A 19,604-nucleotide genomic window follows, 5' to 3' on the forward strand; every position below is an offset into this window, starting at 1 on the left:
CGACATGCTACTTGAATGAATTTTGTTAACACACATGTAAACAATCTATGTGAAATTTATAGTCAACTTAGTCATTAATAGAGGAATCCTAATAGAGGCCACTATATGCGATAGTTGAAATATGTCTAAAAATTAATAATGTAATAAAAATAAAAATACACAGTTAGTTAGTGTAGAAAATCCACCATTAAAGTTAAGTGCCCTTCGAGGCATTGCTTGAGTTGTTTGAAACAATGAGTCACATGTGTTGGTAGTGTGAGCGTATCACCGTGCCCCGGCCGTAGCTACAAAACAAAAAACATCTCCCCACTTAGTCACCTACCTACAGTTGCAGGTTGCAATAAGAACCAAAAGGAAAGCCATGTGGTAGACAAACCCTCATATAGTACCATTATAATTAACCTTCTTCTTTGGACCCCACGACCGACACCCCATTTCATTTCATTTCCAACCTTTGAAGCAAGAAAAACATTATTGTTATTATTTTTGTCCAATAGTATATATCATCCTAAAATTCACTTCAATTTTCCCTCTCTTTTATTTTAACCTTATTTCACAATTTATAATATATATACACATCACTCCTTTGCACCGCACCTCCCTAATCATTTCTGACCCATATTCCCCACTTCTTTTAAAAGTCTTCCTCTCTCTCTCTCTCTCTCTCTCTCACCAATTACCACAACTATTTAGAGTAAGCATTGCCGCCTAGAGAGGCAAAGAGTGGGAACAAACCAAAAATGAACCTCAACTTAGCTTATGTTGGAGCTTTGCTTCTATGTATTACTATTTCTCTTTTCCACATTGTTTCAGCTGAAGATCCATATAAATTCTTCAACTGGAATGTTACTTATGGAGACATTTACCCACTTGGTGTTCGCCAAAGGGTATGTCTTAAATCTCAAATCTCACTTTTTCATGCTTTTGTTTTCTTCCTATATTATATATCATATGTTTCAGCTTCAATTTCATAACATTAATAAGTCCTATGCTATTATTTATTTATTTTTTAACAGGGTATATTGATCAATGGCCAATTCCCTGGTCCAGACATTCATTCTGTTACAAATGACAACCTCATTATCAATGTCTTCAACAGCTTGGATGAACCCTTTCTTCTCTCATGGTACAATCTCTTGATTCTTCTATGTTCAAACATTTACATTACTATTACTTATTAACCCTTTCAATTTCCCTTTTTTTAATTGATTTATACTAGTACTAGTACCACTAGTAGCAAATTAAAATCTCAAAGCATCAAAGAATAAGTAAAACACAAGCATGTGATTAGAGTTTTTTTTTTAATTAAATAAATAAAGTAATTCGGATTAGATTTTGACATACTTAGGAGTATGTTTGATGCTGATGTCTATGAAAATTTAAAAGACAATTCTCCACTTTGGATGTTTGTTAATAATAAGTCATATGATTCCAGCTGAAAAGTGTCAACACTAAAGTTTCCCATGTGCCGATTCAAATCAAATGTGTGGACACGGATCCAGATCTAGATCACATGTTTTTTTTTCTGGATCAATTTATTTTATTTTTGCAAAACTACACAAAATATCCTTTAAATTAATTTGAAATTTTAAATAGGTCATTTTATCTTTTTTAATAGAAAATGACATTATGTTGTTTCTTTTTAAAATGGTCTTTTTATCTATTATTGTCTAAACTTTTTAAATCTGACTCCTTGATTTTATTTTAGAACTTGGATGTCATTTTAGCTACCATTCAATGAATGCACATATTCTTACATTTTTTTTTATATTTTCTTTAAAGGGAAAATTCACATGATTATGGTATTAAGGACACAAATCCTTAATTGGATTCGGTAATGATGTTATAGTAGTAGGGAATGAATAATGATGATCTATTACTAAGTCATAGTTTTGGACTTAACAAGAAAGCAACGAATATGGCATATTGTCGAATTTCTCTGGTAAAAGAAAGTAGTAATTGAAGAAAAGAAAATTGAATTGAAGAAAGTGAAGTTTCCAGAAGTAGTGGTTTAAGTTGATCGTTATGTAAGGTTGAAAAATACACAAAACTTAAACCTTACATTATGGCCCATCCATCCATTTCCTACCTTTTACTGTATTTCGTTGGCTGTTGCTCGCTGGAATCCATTATAGCTTTCCCACCTACTCCATATCGGTTTGTTCAATATCACGTGCGCTAGTTTTTTAATTCAAATTATTTTGATAAACTTTTAAAAAACAGGTTTTTTTTGGAAAAAAACTTTTAAAAAACAGTTATATATACAATGAGGGTTTGATGAAAGGTTACAATTATTACTACTTTTTACTATTGTAAAAAAAAAAGAAAACTGAAATTGTAGAAGGTTGCATGAATAAATTATAGGAAAAAATTGATGTATTTGATTTAAATTTTAAATGAAACATATAAAAAAAATTAATCAATATTTGCTTGCAATAGACTACTTCTCTTTTTAGCATTTAGTGTGAGTTTGGTAACTAGATTTTTTGACATACACAAAAAAGAATAGGTAATTTGTTTATACATTTTTTAGAAAACAACTTATAAAAAGCTATAACCCCAAAAATTCTTGTAAAAAAAAAAATTCCAAAAACTTGGCATTAGTTGAAGAACCCCCAAAAAGAGTAAATTGTTTTGGTATTAAGTACTACTCCATCCTAAAATATAAGCAAAAAGTGGTCAACCAAAGTGGATGTATTTGGACTAAATTTTTAGCCAAATACATCCACTTTAGTTGACCACTTTTTGCTTATATTTTGGGACGGAGGGAGTACTAAGATTTAAATGGCATTAAACTTATGTGAGTTCAATTAAATTGGTATTAAGTACCTAAGATTTAATTGGCATTAAACTTATGTGAGTTCAATTAAATGTGAACGTAATTGTAATTAATAAAGCTAAATTTAAATGGATTTGGATTCTCTAAAGTCATAGTTTCATAAATTTCATACATTTAGGCAAAACTCTAGGATATTTTGGTCTTTACAACATACATAAATATATCTAGATATGCAATATTTTCTCTCTCTTAGTTCAGTTTTATTTGAATGTAAGTGAATTTAGGGAAAACAAATTTAGAGAATCCAAATCCAATTTAAATGGCATTATTATTACATTAATTTAGTTTAATAAATTTTCAATAGGGTTTGTCCCCATAAAATTAGATCAATTGGTAGGAATATCGTATTTTATATGCAAGAGTTAGAGTTTGAATTTCGGACAAGTACTTATCCATTTAACGTTCACTAAGAATAAATGGAGTAATATTGCTAGAAATGTCACAACTACATGTCCATTTGAGGAATGTGGATTATAATTAATTAATAATGAAACTGCAGGAATGGGATCCAACAGAGAAGGAACTCATTTGAAGATGGTGTTTTTGGAACAACATGCCCCATTCCACCAGGGAAGAACTTCACATACATACTTCAAGTAAAGGATCAAATTGGAAGTTTTTACTATTTTCCATCTCTAGCATTTCATAAAGCAGCTGGTGGTTTTGGAGGCATTAGGATACTGAGTAGGCCCAGAATACCAGTCCCTTTTCCAGATCCAGCTGGTGATTACACTGTCCTTATTGGTGATTGGTACAAGTCCAACCATACGGTAAATATGAACTATCCTTTTACGGACTACTCTTCTCATTTATTCAAATAAAGTTTTGGTAAATTCAATTAAAGTTGCCATTTTTATATTTCATCCTCTTTGAAAATTACTTTTCTTATTAAAAAAAGAAATTCTCTTAGTAACAAAATTATTTTTTAAAGAGAAGTTTTATTGAAATAATGTATCTAAATTGTATCTATTGGATAAAATGATTATTTTTTTTTTTACATATATGACATCATAAACTCACTATGAGTTGAGATTCGAACTTCAGTCATGACACCCGATTTAATAATTATTTTTTATCAGTTGAGCTATGATTTGTCCACGATAAAATAATTTATTTTTGGATCTTATTAACAATAAGGAGAGTTTTGTGACAGAAATTTGAATTTCTTTTTTGAAGAAAAAATTGAATTTCTTTTGACAGGATCAAAATTTAAATTTTTAAAATATTAAATACACAATATTTAAAGAAATATTTCTATAATTAAGCCAGCGCTTCTGAAGCACTTTTGTAGCATAGCATTTGCCGACAGTTGAATGTTGGAAAATGTTACGCAACGACGGATTCAGAATGCAACTGATTTGTTGCCTAGTTTGATAGAGTGTTGAAGGCTCTATCAAACTACACTAAGCTAAACCTAGGAAAGCAATAAAGAAATGCAAATAAATAAAGATAAATAAAAGACTTCATTTTTATTCCTTGATTCCAAATTGATAAGAACACTACATATATATAAGACTCTTAATGGGCCTAGAGGATAAAGCCCAACTAAACAAAACCCAATAGCATAAATGACCAACTTATAATATAAATACTATGTCTCATTGATATCTAAATTATTTGACTAACTACCACTTATAATTATTTAACTAATTACTCCCTAATCTTCTATCATTGCCGCCGGGTTCACTTGAACCTTGTCCTCAAGGTTCAGCGGCTAGTCTGGAGGAATTAAATTGGAGTGTGACTCGGGACATATAATTTTTGTCAAAAAAAGTTTTGTCCATAAAAACATTGGGCTAGCTAATGCTTTGCGGCCCATAGTTGTTTTGGTGGAAACCAATTGTTGCGTGTCACTTGAATTTTGCCTTGCAATTTTGTGAATAAAGCTGGAAACCAATTGTTGCATGTGCCAACACGTGGAGTGCTTGTAGGAGTGTCACCATCATTATGGGGTGGATTTGAAATCACCAGCTGGTGAGTGGAATTACCACTACGCAGTAGAAACAAAAACACATTACGTGTTGTTGTTGTAGTGTATGGTAGGCTTGACACATGTCACACTACTAGAGGCGAGATCACAATCAAAGAGATTGTGCTTTCCATGGACGTCCATGATTCATCTGTTGAAGAAATATTCCAATCAGACGGTGAAAAACAATTGCGGGTGTGACGATGAAATACGTGCTCTTGCAAAATGGAATACGATGATGGTGGTAGAAACTCAGTCAGTGAATCTTCATATTTCGACTTCGGCGGTGGCCGCGAAAGTGGGTTTGTGAACGGCGTCTCTGACGAAGTCTGAACAATGAGTAAGTTTGGTGGTATTGGCGGCGGTAACGAAGTTGGGTTGGTGAACGGCAACTCCCACGGTGGTGGTTTCGGTGGTGATGGTGGCGATGGGTTCAGTGGTGATGAACGGATGGTTGGTCCAAGAAACATTTTTCTGTAGACCATATGTAGATCTGGTGGTGCTAGAATAAGATACTGAGTTATAACCATATCCGGTGGTTTTGGAGACGGCGGATGTAGCGGTGGTGGTTCCGGCGGTTTCGATGGCGAAGCCGGAAATGAATGCACAGAGTGAACCACGAGTAGATAGGGTGGTTTAGGTGGCGGGTCTGGTGGTTTTAACGGCGGTATCGGCGGTGGCAAAGTTGAAGGAAACTGTGTTGTTGGTGGTGATTTTGGACACAGAGAAATTGATAGGAAATCACGGTGAGGTTCAGATGCTTGCTCCTTCTTCTCTTGGTGTTCTTGAATAATTTGAAGATCACCGCCTTCAACTAACCTTTTTGGTTCTTCTGCCGTGTGTTCTTCTACTTTCTCCTTTTCAATTTTCTCTTGTAAATCCCGTCTCAAAGTGGAGAAAACATTCTGAATATTCTTTGTCCGTGATTTTAGCGATTCAGAAACTTCTTGAAAGGATTCTTGGATATCTTGAAATGATTCTTTCATCTCATTTCGAAATTCTTCAATAAATTCTAAAATCTCATTGCAAGATCTCTGAACAATTTCTGCATTTGGACTTGCAGGTTGTGAATATGAATGGGGAGGTTGTACGGCTTGTTGTTGCAAGGTATGAGTGGTAGTGTGGGTGATGGTGGAGGGTGGTAGACTTATGTTTTGGTAATAGTTGCAGTAGTTGGAATAATTTGGATATGGATATGAAGGGAATTCAAGGTGAGAGTGTTGTTGATGTGTAGGTGGCATGGTTGGTACTGTTGTTACAGTAGAATAACATGGGTGAGGAGGTGAAGACGAAGAGTAAGAGTAGGTGTTTGGGTAAAATGGAGGAGAGTAGGATGGAATAGCATCCATGAAATTAGCTATGGGAGGAACTAAGTTCATGGAATGAAAGCACCAATTGATAGAGAGTTGAAGCTCTAACAAACTACACTAAGCTAAACCTAGGAAAGCAATAAAGAAATGCAAATAAATAAAGATAAATAAAAGACTTCATTTTCATTCATTGATTCCAAATTGATAAGAACACTACATATATATAAGACTCTTAATGGGCCTAGAGGATAAAGCCCAACTAAACAAAACCCAATAGCATAAATGACCAACTTATAATATAAATACTATGTCTCATTGATATCTAAATTATTTGACTAACTACCACTTATAATTATTTAACTAATTACTCCCTAATCTTCTATCATAGTTACAAAATGGGGTTACCAGTGCATTTGTTGAGCAGAATTTAATTTCAATCCCCCAAAAAATTCTTAGAGATATTAATTCGATGATGCCAAATTGCAATATTTTTGTTGTGTTGAGTTGTGTGCCAAGGGATAGATAACCTTCTTCTATTTAATTACCTTTTGGATCGGCAAATTGATAAACGGTGATCTCTGAAACCATATCAAAATTTCAATGCAATACAGCGGAGCTAACTGTTTTTCATGCTGTATAGTATACCATTCATATTTATGAATCAAAACTCCCTCGTGTCTTTTTATATTAAACACTTCAACTTTCTAAATTAATTGAATAATTAATATATGAGTCTTGCTAACGAGTGCCTCGGGGCACTCTTTAAACATTCCATTAAAAAAAACTTTTTATTCAAAAAATTAAACACTCCAATTTCCAATGCGTTGACTTCACGCATTTCCATAAAAATTCTATAAAAAACTTACTATTTAAGGGCTTAAAGAATGCCCCGGGAGCACTATTTAACATTTGCCTTAATGTATTTGATCTATATTTTAAATTATTCCATAAATTAATTATTCAATAAATTTGTAAAGATGAAATGTCTAATAGTACAATCTCCTATCACTATAACAAAAGAAGTTGTTGTAGTTCTTGGTTAATATTATAATTTTATATCTTATCAATATATAATTTTATAAATGAAAATTAATTGGTTTAATATTATTTATTGGAAAATCTTAACATAAAGTTTTTTTTTTGTGACAATACATGTTGATGTGTTCTATTGACACATTTTTAGGCAAAAGATATAGAAGTGAAAATTAAGTCATAATTAAGTCATTCCAATTATATTAGCATCTTCAAAGAAACCACTTAATGACACATTGACACATATTAAAGTTAAATATACTTTTTTTTTCATATGATAATATAAAAATTAATATTAAAAAAGCTGAATATATAAGAGTCAAAAGTTGGGCCGGCCCAACATAATTACCCTATTTGTAAACTAAAATAAAGTGACGGGGTCGATAAAAAAAATTGTATATCCTAAGTTCATAAAATTAATAATACAATGCTCAAAGTTTTATTTAAGTGATATGTTCAACATTACTTGACATTGGAATTATTAAAAAAAGAGTATTATTTTTCTCTTAAATGGTGCTTAAAGTTATAAACAAAGGAATTTTGACTATTAAATTTTCTAATATTGTCAAATAAACCTTCAATTTGGGTATTTAAATCAGATGAAGAACATATTCTATAGTCTATACCATGATTAAGTGATCAGACTTCAATTCTCCCAGTTTGGTAGATAATTTTTTTCCTCAAAGTAAACGTTGTGTTGATAATATGCAGACTTTGAAAGCCCATCTCGATAACGGAAAGAAGCTGCCTATACCCGATGGAGTCCTCATCAATGGTCGTGGACCTAACGGACTATCTTTCAATGTAGAACAAGGTATGTAATGCACCGTCAGTGTAAATGTTTTATATTATCAAACAATCAGACACTATCATTTATACAACTTTTATGATCAAACGGTTATGAATTATGATTTACTGTCGGTGCAAAATAAATAAAAACTTGTATGTACTAACAAATAATCTTTGTTTGAATGCCTTATGATTTGTACACAACAGGAAAGACATACAGGCTTAGGATATCAAATGTTGGATTGCAACATTCCCTAAACTTTCGAATTCAGAACCACAAATTGAAGCTTGTAGAAGTGGAAGGAACTCACACTCTTCAAACTACATACTCTTCACTTGATGTTCATGTGGGACAATCTTATTCAGTACTAGTAACTGCAGATCAACCTTCTCAGGACTACTACATTGTGGCTTCAACTCGATTCTCGTCTAAGATCCTCACAACCACTGCTGTACTTCGCTATAGCAACTCTGCAGGCGCAGTTTCAGGCCCACCTCCTGGTGGACCGACAATCCAAGTCGATTGGTCTTTGAACCAGGCTCGCTCAATCAGGTACTATTTTATTTTAAGATTACGTTGAATCATATTTGATATTGTTATTCTACAACGATTTAGTATAATGCCATCAAAAAAATTATAATTCAATCACTAATTATAATAGTTAAGTAGTTTGTATAATTCATTTACAGTGCTTGAAATGATTATTGTGGCTCAAGCTATGATCCATAATTTCAGGACTAACCTTACAGCAAGTGGACCAAGGCCGAATCCACAAGGGTCCTACCATTACGGTCTCATAAACACAACAAAGACAATCATTCTGGCTAGTTCTCCTGGTCAAGTTAATGGCAAGCAAAGATATGCACTTAACAGTGTCTCTTACGTTGCCCCAGACACGCCTCTTAAGCTCGCCGACTACTTCAAAATCTCTGGTGTTTTTCGCGTTGGAAGCATATCCGACAGACCTACCGGCGGTGGCATTTACCTTGACACTTCTGTGTTGCAAGCTGATTACAGATCTTTCGTTGAAATTGTCTTCCAAAACAACGAGAACATCGTTCAGAGCTATCATCTTGATGGCTACCAATTTTTTGTTGTTGGGTGAGCACGCTGCACATATAATATAATTTTCCACATGCTTCAATTTAATGCTTTACTACTAGTATTCAAATCTTACATTTCTTTAAACAATCTTTTGTTAACGTATAACGTATTAGGTTGAGATAGTCTTATAATTTCAGGGATCAAATTAACTATTTAATCTTAAGCCGTGGCAAAATAAAGTATTTAAGCTTAAATTATTTCATTATGTAGTATGGATGGAGGACAGTGGACAACTTCTAGCAGAAGCAACTACAATCTCCGAGACGCAGTAGCGCGTTCCACTACTCAGGTGAGAATCATATTATATATATTTGTTGAGTAGAGTTGGTGGTTCATAATGAAAACAATTAATTAGTTACACATTCAGTTTGTTGGTTTATAACTGAAATGAAAGCATTGTTTAATCAGCTAGTGTTATGTTAGATTCCCCAATTTCTGTTAATTTTGACTAATGCAATATTTGATTTTTGATTTCGTTAAGGTATATCCGTATTCATGGACTGCTATTTATGTTGCCTTGGACAATGTTGGCATGTGGAACTTGAGGACTGAGTTTTGGGCACGACAGTATCTCGGCCAACAGTTTTATTTGCGTGTTTACACAGCATCAACCTCAATCAGAGACGAATTTCCAATTCCAAAGAATGCTCGTCTTTGTGGTAGGGCTAGTGGAAGACACACCCGACCCCTTTGAGCTAGCAAAGGTTTAAATGAACCATTCCACGCTTGAGAAGGCATTCTAGCTTTAGAATCGTGAAAAGTAGTTAACTTATCTACTTCTAATTGTATTGTTGAGTGTTTCAAATATATATGGTGTGCTCGTGTCGAATCACCAACGCATTTAAGTTTTAATGATCTCAGCTCGAGGTCACATTCTTTCCCATCCAAAAAGAAGAATACTATATATATGTTCCCTTTGTATTATCTAGAATTTTACTAATATAGTATTATGAATTATGGTGACACGGATTGCAGAAGTTAGTATTTTGCTCTTAGCTGAGCAGGTGTTTCATTTGATGTATTCAATGCAGAACTCTATGATTTTTAAGTGCTATAATATACATATATATCCTTTTCACTTCTTTTCTGCATTGTTTTTTTTTTAACAGCATGCATATCACAGCAGGGTTGCTGTGGAATTCTGAAATATTTATGATTTTTAATTGAAGTTTAGGCATGATCAGCACAAGAGACTGAAGGTATGTTTCGTATTATGATGGGTATGTCAGAATCATATGATCCACCGTGATTTCTGATACTTCATACCAAAGATAGGCTGGACTCAATATGTGCTACAATTACGGGGCTTATAACATATTTAAACCTTGATTCTATAAGTCAAATTGTCCATACAAAAGCACAAGAGACCATGATACTAAAAATCCTTTGCCTGTCTCATCCAGACACAGATCATACAACTAACAGACAATAGTTGTTAGATAGACTCTATGACTCATGAGTTAATTAGATTATCAAAGTTGACATATTTTCATAAATTATAAACCAAAATGACAAGAAGAAAATTTGGAGATCAAAAGCAAAAATTATCGTATTTTAAGGATTAAAACATACTTGAGCTTAATATTTTAATAATTTATAACAATAATCATTTGGTTTCACTTTCATCAATAAAATAACCATATGAATTAGTCTTGATTTTTCCCCCTCTTGCAACTTTGCAAGTGAATAGTACTCCTCCCTTTCTATTTAGTTGTCAATTTTGTGTATTTATACATAACAACAAAACTAATAAATCTTGTTAATTTTTTAAAAAATTACAGAATTATCTTTTAATTATATTATATATCTCTTTTTTTTTCCTCTCACTAGAATAGTATTAAGTCTGTCTTATAATAATTTTTACATTTGCATAAAAAAAAATGGATAGTGTATTCCCTTCGTCCCTAATTATAACTTTTTTTATTTTTACTTTTGTTTCTTCATATTTTTTTAAAAAATTCAAACATTTTTTAATGATTTCTTTACAAAATTAGGCCCTTATTAAAACTATCATTGATAAATATAAATTATGTCTCTTATAAACAATTATTGTTTATGAGCACGGACACAAACACGGACACGACACGGACACTGACACGTCGACATCGATAAAAATTTGGAAAAGTGACATAATTTAGTGTAATTATAAGTGTCGGTGTCGGATACGGACACCGGCACGTGTTCGACACGGACACACCTAATCTGAGGAGTGTCGGCGCTTCCTAGATTATTGTAGAGTGACGCAAGGAGTAGTATTATTATTTTGGGACAATGTCTAAGTACATTGCATCACAACCGTATGTGATAAGTGCATAGTAAGTAACTATCACTTTCGCAGTAAACAAAGGATCAATATATTACGTCAATAAAAATAAATAATAAAGAAGAATAATTATTATTATTATATTTTTAAAAAAAATTAATAAAAAGATTTGATGTTCATTTCCAGCAGCTACTGATGTTTATCGTGTGAAGAATTCAGACAAAGAAACCTAATTCCGTTCAAGTTGCGATCAAGAAGGGTAAGCAAAGAAATAAGCACCAAATTTCCTCTAATCTTTGCATCTTTATTTTGTCTGATTCAATTTCTGCGTGTGATTTGATCTTCCAGACTTGATGGCTGATACATCAGAGTTCGATCCTAACCTCGCTATTTCTCACAACTTCCCCGATGTATCATTCTATCTATCTCCCTCTCTTTTTCCTTATTATTATTATTATTATTGTTATAAACATAAGTACTTATATAATAAGCGTTTATGCAACAATGCATAAACGCTGAATTAATTAAACTGTTTAACCAAACAGAGGCTAAATTGAATTCTGAACTTCTGTTTTCTGTTTGATTGCATGGAATGGACTGGACTGCAGAGCACCTACTCTTATACCGAAAGGTAATTTCTAGAAATCAACAAAAGAAAGTTATTGTAATGAGTTTCGATGAAAAGAAACGTATTATTGACTAATCGTGCTTCAAATTACATCTTCAACAGAGATGTAGCACTTTATGCCTTAGGCATAGGGGCATGTGCATCGAATGCTGTCGATCAAGACGAGCTTAAGTATGTTTACCATGAAGATGGTCAGCAGTTTATCAAGGTATTTTTTATTTTCAAACTGTGACATAAAATATGTGCATAATTGCTTAAATGATCAGAAGTTTGTTACAACTTATGTGTAATGTAACACGATCTTGTTCAATCTTAGCTTATGCCAAGATGTTGTTAATAATCGGAATTTTTGCAAAATATCTGACTTATGCATCATTTTCCACTCTTTAGGTCTTACCTACATTTGCCGCTTTACTTACACTTGAATCCTTGCCAAATGGTTTTGATCTCCCAGGGTTGCAGTGAGTGCTTCACATATTACTCTCAATATGTTTCTGCTTATACTTATATGTATTTAATTCATCGATGAATGTATAATTATTAACTTTTATACTTCATTTTCTGTCATATTGAATCATTGGTCTTCCTTTTCTTCCTCTTTTGATATTTAATCCAAAGTAGAATTTTATGTGTGACAGATATGATCCACGCCTTCTGCTGCATGGACAACAATACATAGAATTGTACAAACCATTTCCTTCTAGCTGTCATGTAAGGTTTCTCACGAATATTTGGCATAGTAGACACTTAAATCGAATTGTTAACTAATAATTTCTTGTTCCAACTTTAGCTCAACACATCAACATTTCAAATGAAATTCGCAGGAAAATCAAATTGATAATAGATGTGAATGAAATTTTATGTAATAGATGCTCCTGTCTTCTAGAAATTAAAAACCTTTATGAAATTCAAGCATCTGACCTATCATCATTTCTTTGCATATATGAAATAGTTGCCATTTCTTCGTGGCATTTACATTACAATATGACTTATAGTGAGAAAAATATACTAAAACCACATTACTTTTGAAGTATAGGATGCTGATTATGTTTTCAATTAAAATTCGGGTAAAATGATTTGATACGAGTTAGTGATAAAGATTAGATTTTGTATGAGTAAATTTAGTCTATCTAATTTGCATTAGATTCTTTTTAAAACAAACTTCTTCAACCCCAAAGTATCTCCCCATTCCACACCCAACCTTTAGAAATTACAAATCCAATATTCTGAAATAGTAGTGATTTTTGTGAGCATGTTCAGGTTAATATTTAATTATTTTCCCCTAATCTTCATATATATCAGCTCATAATATATCTTTTATTGTTACAGATACAAAATAAAGTCAGTCTCGCAGGATTGCATGACAAAGGTTGAATTGCCAAAACAGTTTTTACTTTCTGATCTGTTGTGCATGTGTTTGCTGTACAGTTTCACTTAAAAATGCAACGTTACTTAAATTTCAGGTAAAGCAGCAATTTTGGAGATTGAAACAAAAAGTTATGAGAAAGAGTCTGGCGATTTATTATGCATGAACAGGTAAAACCGAAAACATTCCTTTTAATGTTTTGTTACACTCACACTCTAATAGTAAGTTGTTTGCAGGACAACAGTCTATCTACGTGGTGCTGGTGGCTTCTCGAAGTCATCTAAACCATTTTCTTACTCAAATTACCCTCCAAACCAGACCCCAGCTGTAAAAATTCCTGAAAGTAAACCTTTTGCAGTGTTTGAGGATCGTACGCACCCATCTCAGGCATGTTATAGCTATTCAATGCTGTTTGAAATAAATTGCCTTATTCATTTGCAAGCAATAATTTTTTTTTCCTTTTCCCACTTACCTTGTCTTTTCTCTATTACCCTCTTTGTAACAAACTTTGCTCTAAGACATGAAATCATACCTATTGCATGGGGTTTTGAGCTTATACATTTTCTTAAATACTTCACAACATTGATTTAGTAGATATACTATAATGTAGAGTCTTTCTTATATCTTTTAGGGATCAATTTGTCTGGAAACTTTAGACATGTTTCGTTATGAATTACTATATAAATTCTGAATGTCTTTTCTGTTTGGCAGGCATTGCTTTACAGGCTATCTGGTGATTACAATCCTCTGCATTCAGATCCCATGTTTGCAAAGGTTGCTGGGTTAGTACTCTCATCCTGTCTTTTGAATGCCGAAAGATTATTCAATCCTTGAAACTTCAATTAGATTGTAACTTTCCATTTTACCTCATTTAAATTACTGGTTTGCTTGTTTGGAGAGGATTGGTCATATGAACTAAATACATAGACAAAGGGATTATTTAGCATTTTAAGATATAAAACCATCAGTTTGTGACTATTCTTTTTGTGATCATTTTCGACCATATGTATTTACTTGGTTGTATGGCTAATCTAATGTTTTTAACCGATTGCTAAAGATTCTCGCAGCCAATATTGCACGGGTTGTGCACATTAGGATTTGCAGTTAGGGCAATCATCAAAAGTATATGCAAAGGAGATTCCGACAGGATAAAAAGTATAACTGGCCGTTTTCTTCTACATGTCTACCCTGGTGAGACTCTCGTGACCGAGATGTGGCTTGAAGGCTCGAGGTAGGTTCACTGTTTGCTACATTAATAAGAATCTTATTTTCTACTATTCTGACGTACTTTTGTAACCTAAAGTTTCTTCCTGCATGGGAAATTCAGATTCATATTATAATTTGAAATTTTGAAACTTTGCAGGGTTATTTATAGAACATTGGTGAAAGAGAGGAAACGGACAGTCCTTTCTGGCTCCGTTGGTCTAAGTGGTTTGAATTCATCACTCTGAAGGAGTTCAGTTGAATGTAGTTCAGATAATAATGCTAAAATGTACTTAGGTTTACCGTCCAGATCTTTGTGTTTTCAATAAGGACTAAATTTAGACGCAGTACCAAAAATATTGTTCTTGGGAACCATCTCACAAAGACGCGGGATTTTTTTTTTAAGTATTTTTTCATACCCTTTTACAACAGGCATTGTACCTAAGTATTAAGGTGATTTTGAAATGTAACAGTGTTTGATAAATGTTAAAAACTGGGTATGCGGTTTAACTTTGTCCTGATTCATATTCCATGCTTTCTTTCATAGAATTATATAAGAAACTAAAATGAATTTAATATTACGTTACAAATCACTAATATATACTCTAGGCGGGCTGATAATCCTCTTCTTTTTATTCCGGGAATGAGCTGTTGTAAGGCCTTGTCTTTTTCGAAACCTAAAAAAAGAAAGATGCACTTATTTTCTGGAATAGGTGAATCCATGCTTTTTTATTTCCTTCCCGAGTTGAGAACAGAGGACAATCCCACCCTAGCTATCGGGACAAAGGGCAGAAGGGAAGGTAGCTCATGATTCTCGTCTCGGTCTTCTTGAAAGGTAGTTGAGTTCCTTCGGGTGAGAAATAATAGGAATTGATCTAGCTATAGATCATAGAGTGTCAGATGAAAGGTTTCGCCCCTGACTCCTTTACTTATTGATGTCGCTGATCCGCCGTTATCGTATTAGGAAATGTGGGTATGACATTGTAAACATTTTTTATATCAGAGTGCCGGTCAATATGGTTTCTGAACTTTTTGAGCAAATAGAGTTTTTACATTTTCAAAATCAAGTTAATATGGTCCTGTTGTCTATTTCTTTTATCTAAACTCCTTAAACTCTTCTTCTTTTTTATCTGTATTTTTTGTGGATTTGTGATCTAAAATTAATTTTAGTTAGACTGGTAAGATCCATTTTGGATATTTTTCCAATTTGAGAGCTACTCGTAACTGTTTTCTTAAAAATCATACATTTTAAACTTACCTATAGAAAAAAAAAAAAAAAAATTCTTGTGTCCAGATGAATAAACTCAAGACACGAGTGAGAAGCTCCCAATTAATTTTGAGTGATTATTTTAGTATATGGCATCCATGTTAGTATTAGCTGCAAGTGAAAGTTTTCAATTTTTGTAAATTTTAGATGTTTTTTTTTTGGTGAGCTACTAAATTTGAGATAACATCCATGTTTATGTATTTGTAGTGAAAGAGCAAGCAAAGAAAGGAAAGAAAAATCACTGGTTCCCTCCCAATTGGGAATCCATGATCCGACCTTTAATCCTTGCAATGAAGGCCTTCCTAATAATCATTTTTGGTGTCGGTAAGTGCACAAAATAACCATGCAATAGTCTTTTCTTTGTTGAGATATAAAGCCTTCAATATTTTTGTGTCCTTGCAAATATAACATTTTTCAGTTTTAGTCCCCGTAAAGAGCAATACATAAAATGAAGCTATTGAGAAAAGGAGAATGGTGTCACCAATTTTAATTGTAGCAAAGATGGGAGTGACTGAAATGATTGAAAAGATTCTAGATATGTACCCTGTGGCTATTCATGATGTGGACAGTCAGAACAAGAATGATGTTCTTTTGGCCATAGAAAATAGGCAACCTCATGTATACAGTTTGTTAAATAAGAAGAGTGTAATCAAAGAGACTGCATTTCGTTAAGTTGATATCAATGGCAACAGTGCATTGCATCTTGCTGCAACTTACCGGAGGTTTAAACCTTGGCGTGTACCTAGTGCTGCAATGCAAATGCAGTGGGAATACAGGTGGTATAAGGTATTGAATATTTATCCTCTAAATAGATTAGAAATCTTCACAAACTAGCTTATCATTTTTTGTGATCATGTTATTGGTGCGAAGTATCACCAACTCTGAATCTGATTACATTTTTTCCATCCACAAAACGAGACATTGATTAAGGAAAATATTCTAGTTACTCATAATGTTTGTGTTTTTCAGCTTGTTAAGAACTCCGTGCCGCCTAATTTCTATGGATGTTATAAGAAGGATGGGAAAACAGCAAAGCAAGTCTTCATTGATACACATGCACCACTTGTAAAAGAAGGTGGTAAATGGCTCACCAAAACCGCAGAATCTTGCTCAGTGGTAGCAGCACTTGTTGCAACTGTTGCATTCACAACCTCAACATATGCTATCCCAGGTGGTCCTGATCAATAATCTGGTATACCACTACTGCTAAAAAAGCCTGCTTTCAGACTCTATATGCTGTAGCATCACTTGTTGCACTTTGCTCCTCTGTGACTCTGTCACTGCCCTTGTTTTGTTTCTTTCCATACTCACATCTCGGTTTGAAGAAAAAGATTTTGTTATTGACTTAGCAAGAAAGCTTCTTGTAGGGTTGACTACACTCTTCACATCTATAGCATCTGTTTTGGTCTCATTTTTTGCCTTGGTCCAACTCCCTCTGTACTTTGATCTGAGTTTGGCTATGTGTCGGAAGGTTCCTCAGCGGCAGCGCAGCTACAAAGTGTTCTTTCATTAGCTGCTTCATCATTAGTTTTAAGTTAATCTTGTTATTTCACGAGTAGTAATAGTAAAATCAAATCCCATAGATATCTCCTAACAGTAATCACTTTCAGACTATGTCTGTCTTAGTTTGTGCACTAACTTTAAGGGTCCTTTTGGTTCCAAAGAAAGCGGAAGAAAAAAAAAATTATGCAAACCAATGCATAAACTTGGACTAAAGTTAGTCTAGGTTTACATTTCACATCAAGATATAGCAAGAATAGGTTCTGCAATTATCATAGCAAGAAGACAATAATACAGTAGTTCAAATTCAACAACTAACTAACTAACTAACTAATCCATTCCAAAAGAAACAATTAAAAATCAGTTGCAACATTTCAATTTCAAGAGAGAGTAGAGGAAGATGAAGATGTTTCTGACTTGAGATAAATTCGCATAAAGCTTCGGAGACATTTCATTCTATCCTCCACGTCTTGAATTTGCGAATCAAGGTTAATAAATTTCGAATCCCCTTTGAAAGAACGAACATTTACCAAAATAACCTCCAGATGAGCAAGTGCTGTCACCAACCAATGTTTCTCAGCTTCTTCTTCTTTTTTCTCTTCTTCTTCTTCTTCTTCTTCTTCAACAGCAACATCGACAACATTCTCTTCTTCTTCTTCTTCAACAACAGCATCTTCTTCTTCTTCTTCACCGTCTTCATCGTCATCGTCTACTTGTTCTTGTTCTTGAGGAATGACCGGGTTATCTATAAGATGCTGCGATTTGAGAGCATTGAAGAATTCCATGGCCTTGGAAAATAGAACGTTGATATCATTGAGCAATTTGAAAAGGTGGGGCTTCACGAATTGAGGATCAAGAACCAGCGATTTCCACGATTTGCAAACACACCTCAATTGTAGAGTATTGTTCAATTCAACCCTTTTAAGGATTTCAATCATCACTTCCTCCGGGAGAATCGTAGTCGGTGACTCCGCCGTTGCTTCCTCCATCATGCGCCTTCGGCTCCGCGTCATCACCACCATTCTCGAGATTTGGATTTTGGTTAGGTTTTGTTTTCACCGCCAATAGTTTATAGGTGATAGCTATTGAAAGGAGACCGATCGTCGATAAGTTTTTTTTTTTTGTTTACATGAACTGAGCTGGGGGACCTATAGTAGTGTTTAAATCTCTCATCACTAGACTAAATCTAATAGCTTGTCGATAAGTTATTCTCCAACAAAATAATATTATTTACAACTGAGAGACCGGAAGAGGGTGGAACATGGCAGAACTGATAGTGTAAACAAAACAAATAGTATTTTTAAAAAAAAAAAAAATAGATATTTTACTTACTCTCGTCCCAAAATATAAGCAAAAGTAAATAACGTATTTAACCTAAATATTTAACCAAATACATCAACTTATTTTAATTCATTAGTCATTATTACCTCACAGATTGTGGAATGTTGGTAAAACAATACTAGCACATTTTATTAAACAACAAAATTTATTAAAAACCAAATCCATGTTTAAGACAAACAAGATTGAAACAACAAACAAAAGGTCATTTTGTTGTGATATACGGAGCATTTAGAATTAATGATAAAGTTTGATGTAATAAAGATACACCACAGCTTACTATTATTTCGCGAGCAATGAATTTTCTTATTGCAATATTGATATTCTTTCCCATCTAGTAACAACTACATTGGTATTGAAATTTGTATACGCGATGTGACATGTGTTTATATTCGTGTTAAAATTGAATGGATTGAACCAATAATGCGAAGTTCATGTTGAAAAAACTCTTGGTTTTCCCTATGTTTGACGGTCGATGTATGAACTCGATTCGAATCCGGATTATTTTTAAACTAGACTCCAAATTGGTGATTGATACGAGCAGCCCTATTTTTAGTTGTGTTCATATTCTAATCAATATCACAACTAGTATTACACATTTTAATAAATGATATACTATAAACACTTTATTATATATATATATATATAGGGAGTACTTCAAGTGAGAGCAATGTCTTATAATGAGAGATGAGAGGAGAACTTAACGACCCTTAGATTAGATTTACGGTTGAGATTGAAAATTAATTAAAAAAATTCTTGTACGCCATTCTCTTCTTTCATGTACCCACGTTTCTGTTTTGCCGCAAAAGTTTTCCACACTATCTTTGAGTGCCGCCATCATCCAAACCCTTCTCTCTATGCTGCTTTTTTGCCTCTCTCTTTGTAATCATCTTCTCTAATCGTATGAGAGGTCCCTAAATAGGTCCCTTGTGCGCGCTATAACCTTATCCTGCGATTCCGTCTTGTTTTCCCATAACTGTAGGTTGCGTTTTTGC

At 33.5% G+C, this 19,604-nt stretch overlaps 3 protein-coding genes and 1 pseudogene across 5 annotated transcripts; 3 read left to right on the plus strand and 1 right to left on the minus strand.

Moving 5' to 3' along the window:
• The first annotated feature begins 535 nt into the window (after positions 1-535).
• LOC123899304 (L-ascorbate oxidase homolog) lies at positions 536-10,122 on the plus strand. Its single transcript, XM_045950409.1, has 8 exons — positions 536-887; positions 1,017-1,126; positions 3,339-3,609; positions 7,862-7,964; positions 8,147-8,492; positions 8,676-9,041; positions 9,255-9,333; positions 9,526-10,122. Exons 1-8 carry the CDS (start codon positions 741-743, stop codon positions 9,736-9,738), a joined length of 1,635 nt encoding a protein of 544 aa, XP_045806365.1. The 5' UTR covers positions 536-740; the 3' UTR covers positions 9,739-10,122.
• Positions 10,123-11,410: 1,288 nt separating this feature from the next.
• Positions 11,411-15,025, plus strand: LOC123899305 (enoyl-CoA hydratase 2, peroxisomal). 2 transcript variants are annotated; one of them, XM_045950411.1, is made up of 12 exons: positions 11,411-11,566; positions 11,656-11,717; positions 11,916-11,938; positions 12,038-12,143; positions 12,326-12,396; positions 12,574-12,646; positions 13,265-13,304; positions 13,399-13,471; positions 13,538-13,688; positions 14,013-14,083; positions 14,359-14,532; positions 14,665-15,025. In XM_045950411.1, the coding sequence occupies exons 2-12, from the start codon at positions 11,661-11,663 to the stop codon at positions 14,750-14,752; spliced, it is 927 nt and encodes a 308-aa protein (XP_045806367.1). In that variant the 5' UTR covers positions 11,411-11,566; positions 11,656-11,660; the 3' UTR covers positions 14,753-15,025. The 2 variants fall into 2 exon arrangements, with proteins under 2 accessions (XP_045806367.1, XP_045806368.1); XM_045950412.1 differs by lacking the exon at positions 14,665-15,025 and having other exon boundaries at positions 14,369-14,527.
• An 835-nt stretch (positions 15,026-15,860) lies between these two features.
• Positions 15,861-16,605, plus strand: LOC123900009 (annotated as a pseudogene).
• On the minus strand, positions 16,592-18,410 carry LOC123899306 (acidic leucine-rich nuclear phosphoprotein 32 family member A-like). 2 transcript variants are annotated; one of them, XM_045950414.1, is made up of 2 exons: positions 17,802-18,410; positions 16,592-17,262 (listed from the first exon to the last, which is right to left on the minus strand). In XM_045950414.1, the coding sequence occupies exons 1-2, from the start codon at positions 18,291-18,293 to the stop codon at positions 17,248-17,250; spliced, it is 507 nt and encodes a 168-aa protein (XP_045806370.1). In that variant the 5' UTR covers positions 18,294-18,410; the 3' UTR covers positions 16,592-17,247. The 2 variants fall into 2 exon arrangements, with proteins under 2 accessions (XP_045806370.1, XP_045806369.1); XM_045950413.1 differs by having other exon boundaries at positions 16,592-17,284.
• Between the last annotated feature and the right edge of the window lie 1,194 nt (positions 18,411-19,604).

Source organism: Trifolium pratense, linkage group LG7 (assembly GCF_020283565.1).
Source record: "Trifolium pratense cultivar HEN17-A07 linkage group LG7, ARS_RC_1.1, whole genome shotgun sequence".
Taxonomy (NCBI): domain Eukaryota; kingdom Viridiplantae; phylum Streptophyta; class Magnoliopsida; order Fabales; family Fabaceae; genus Trifolium; species Trifolium pratense.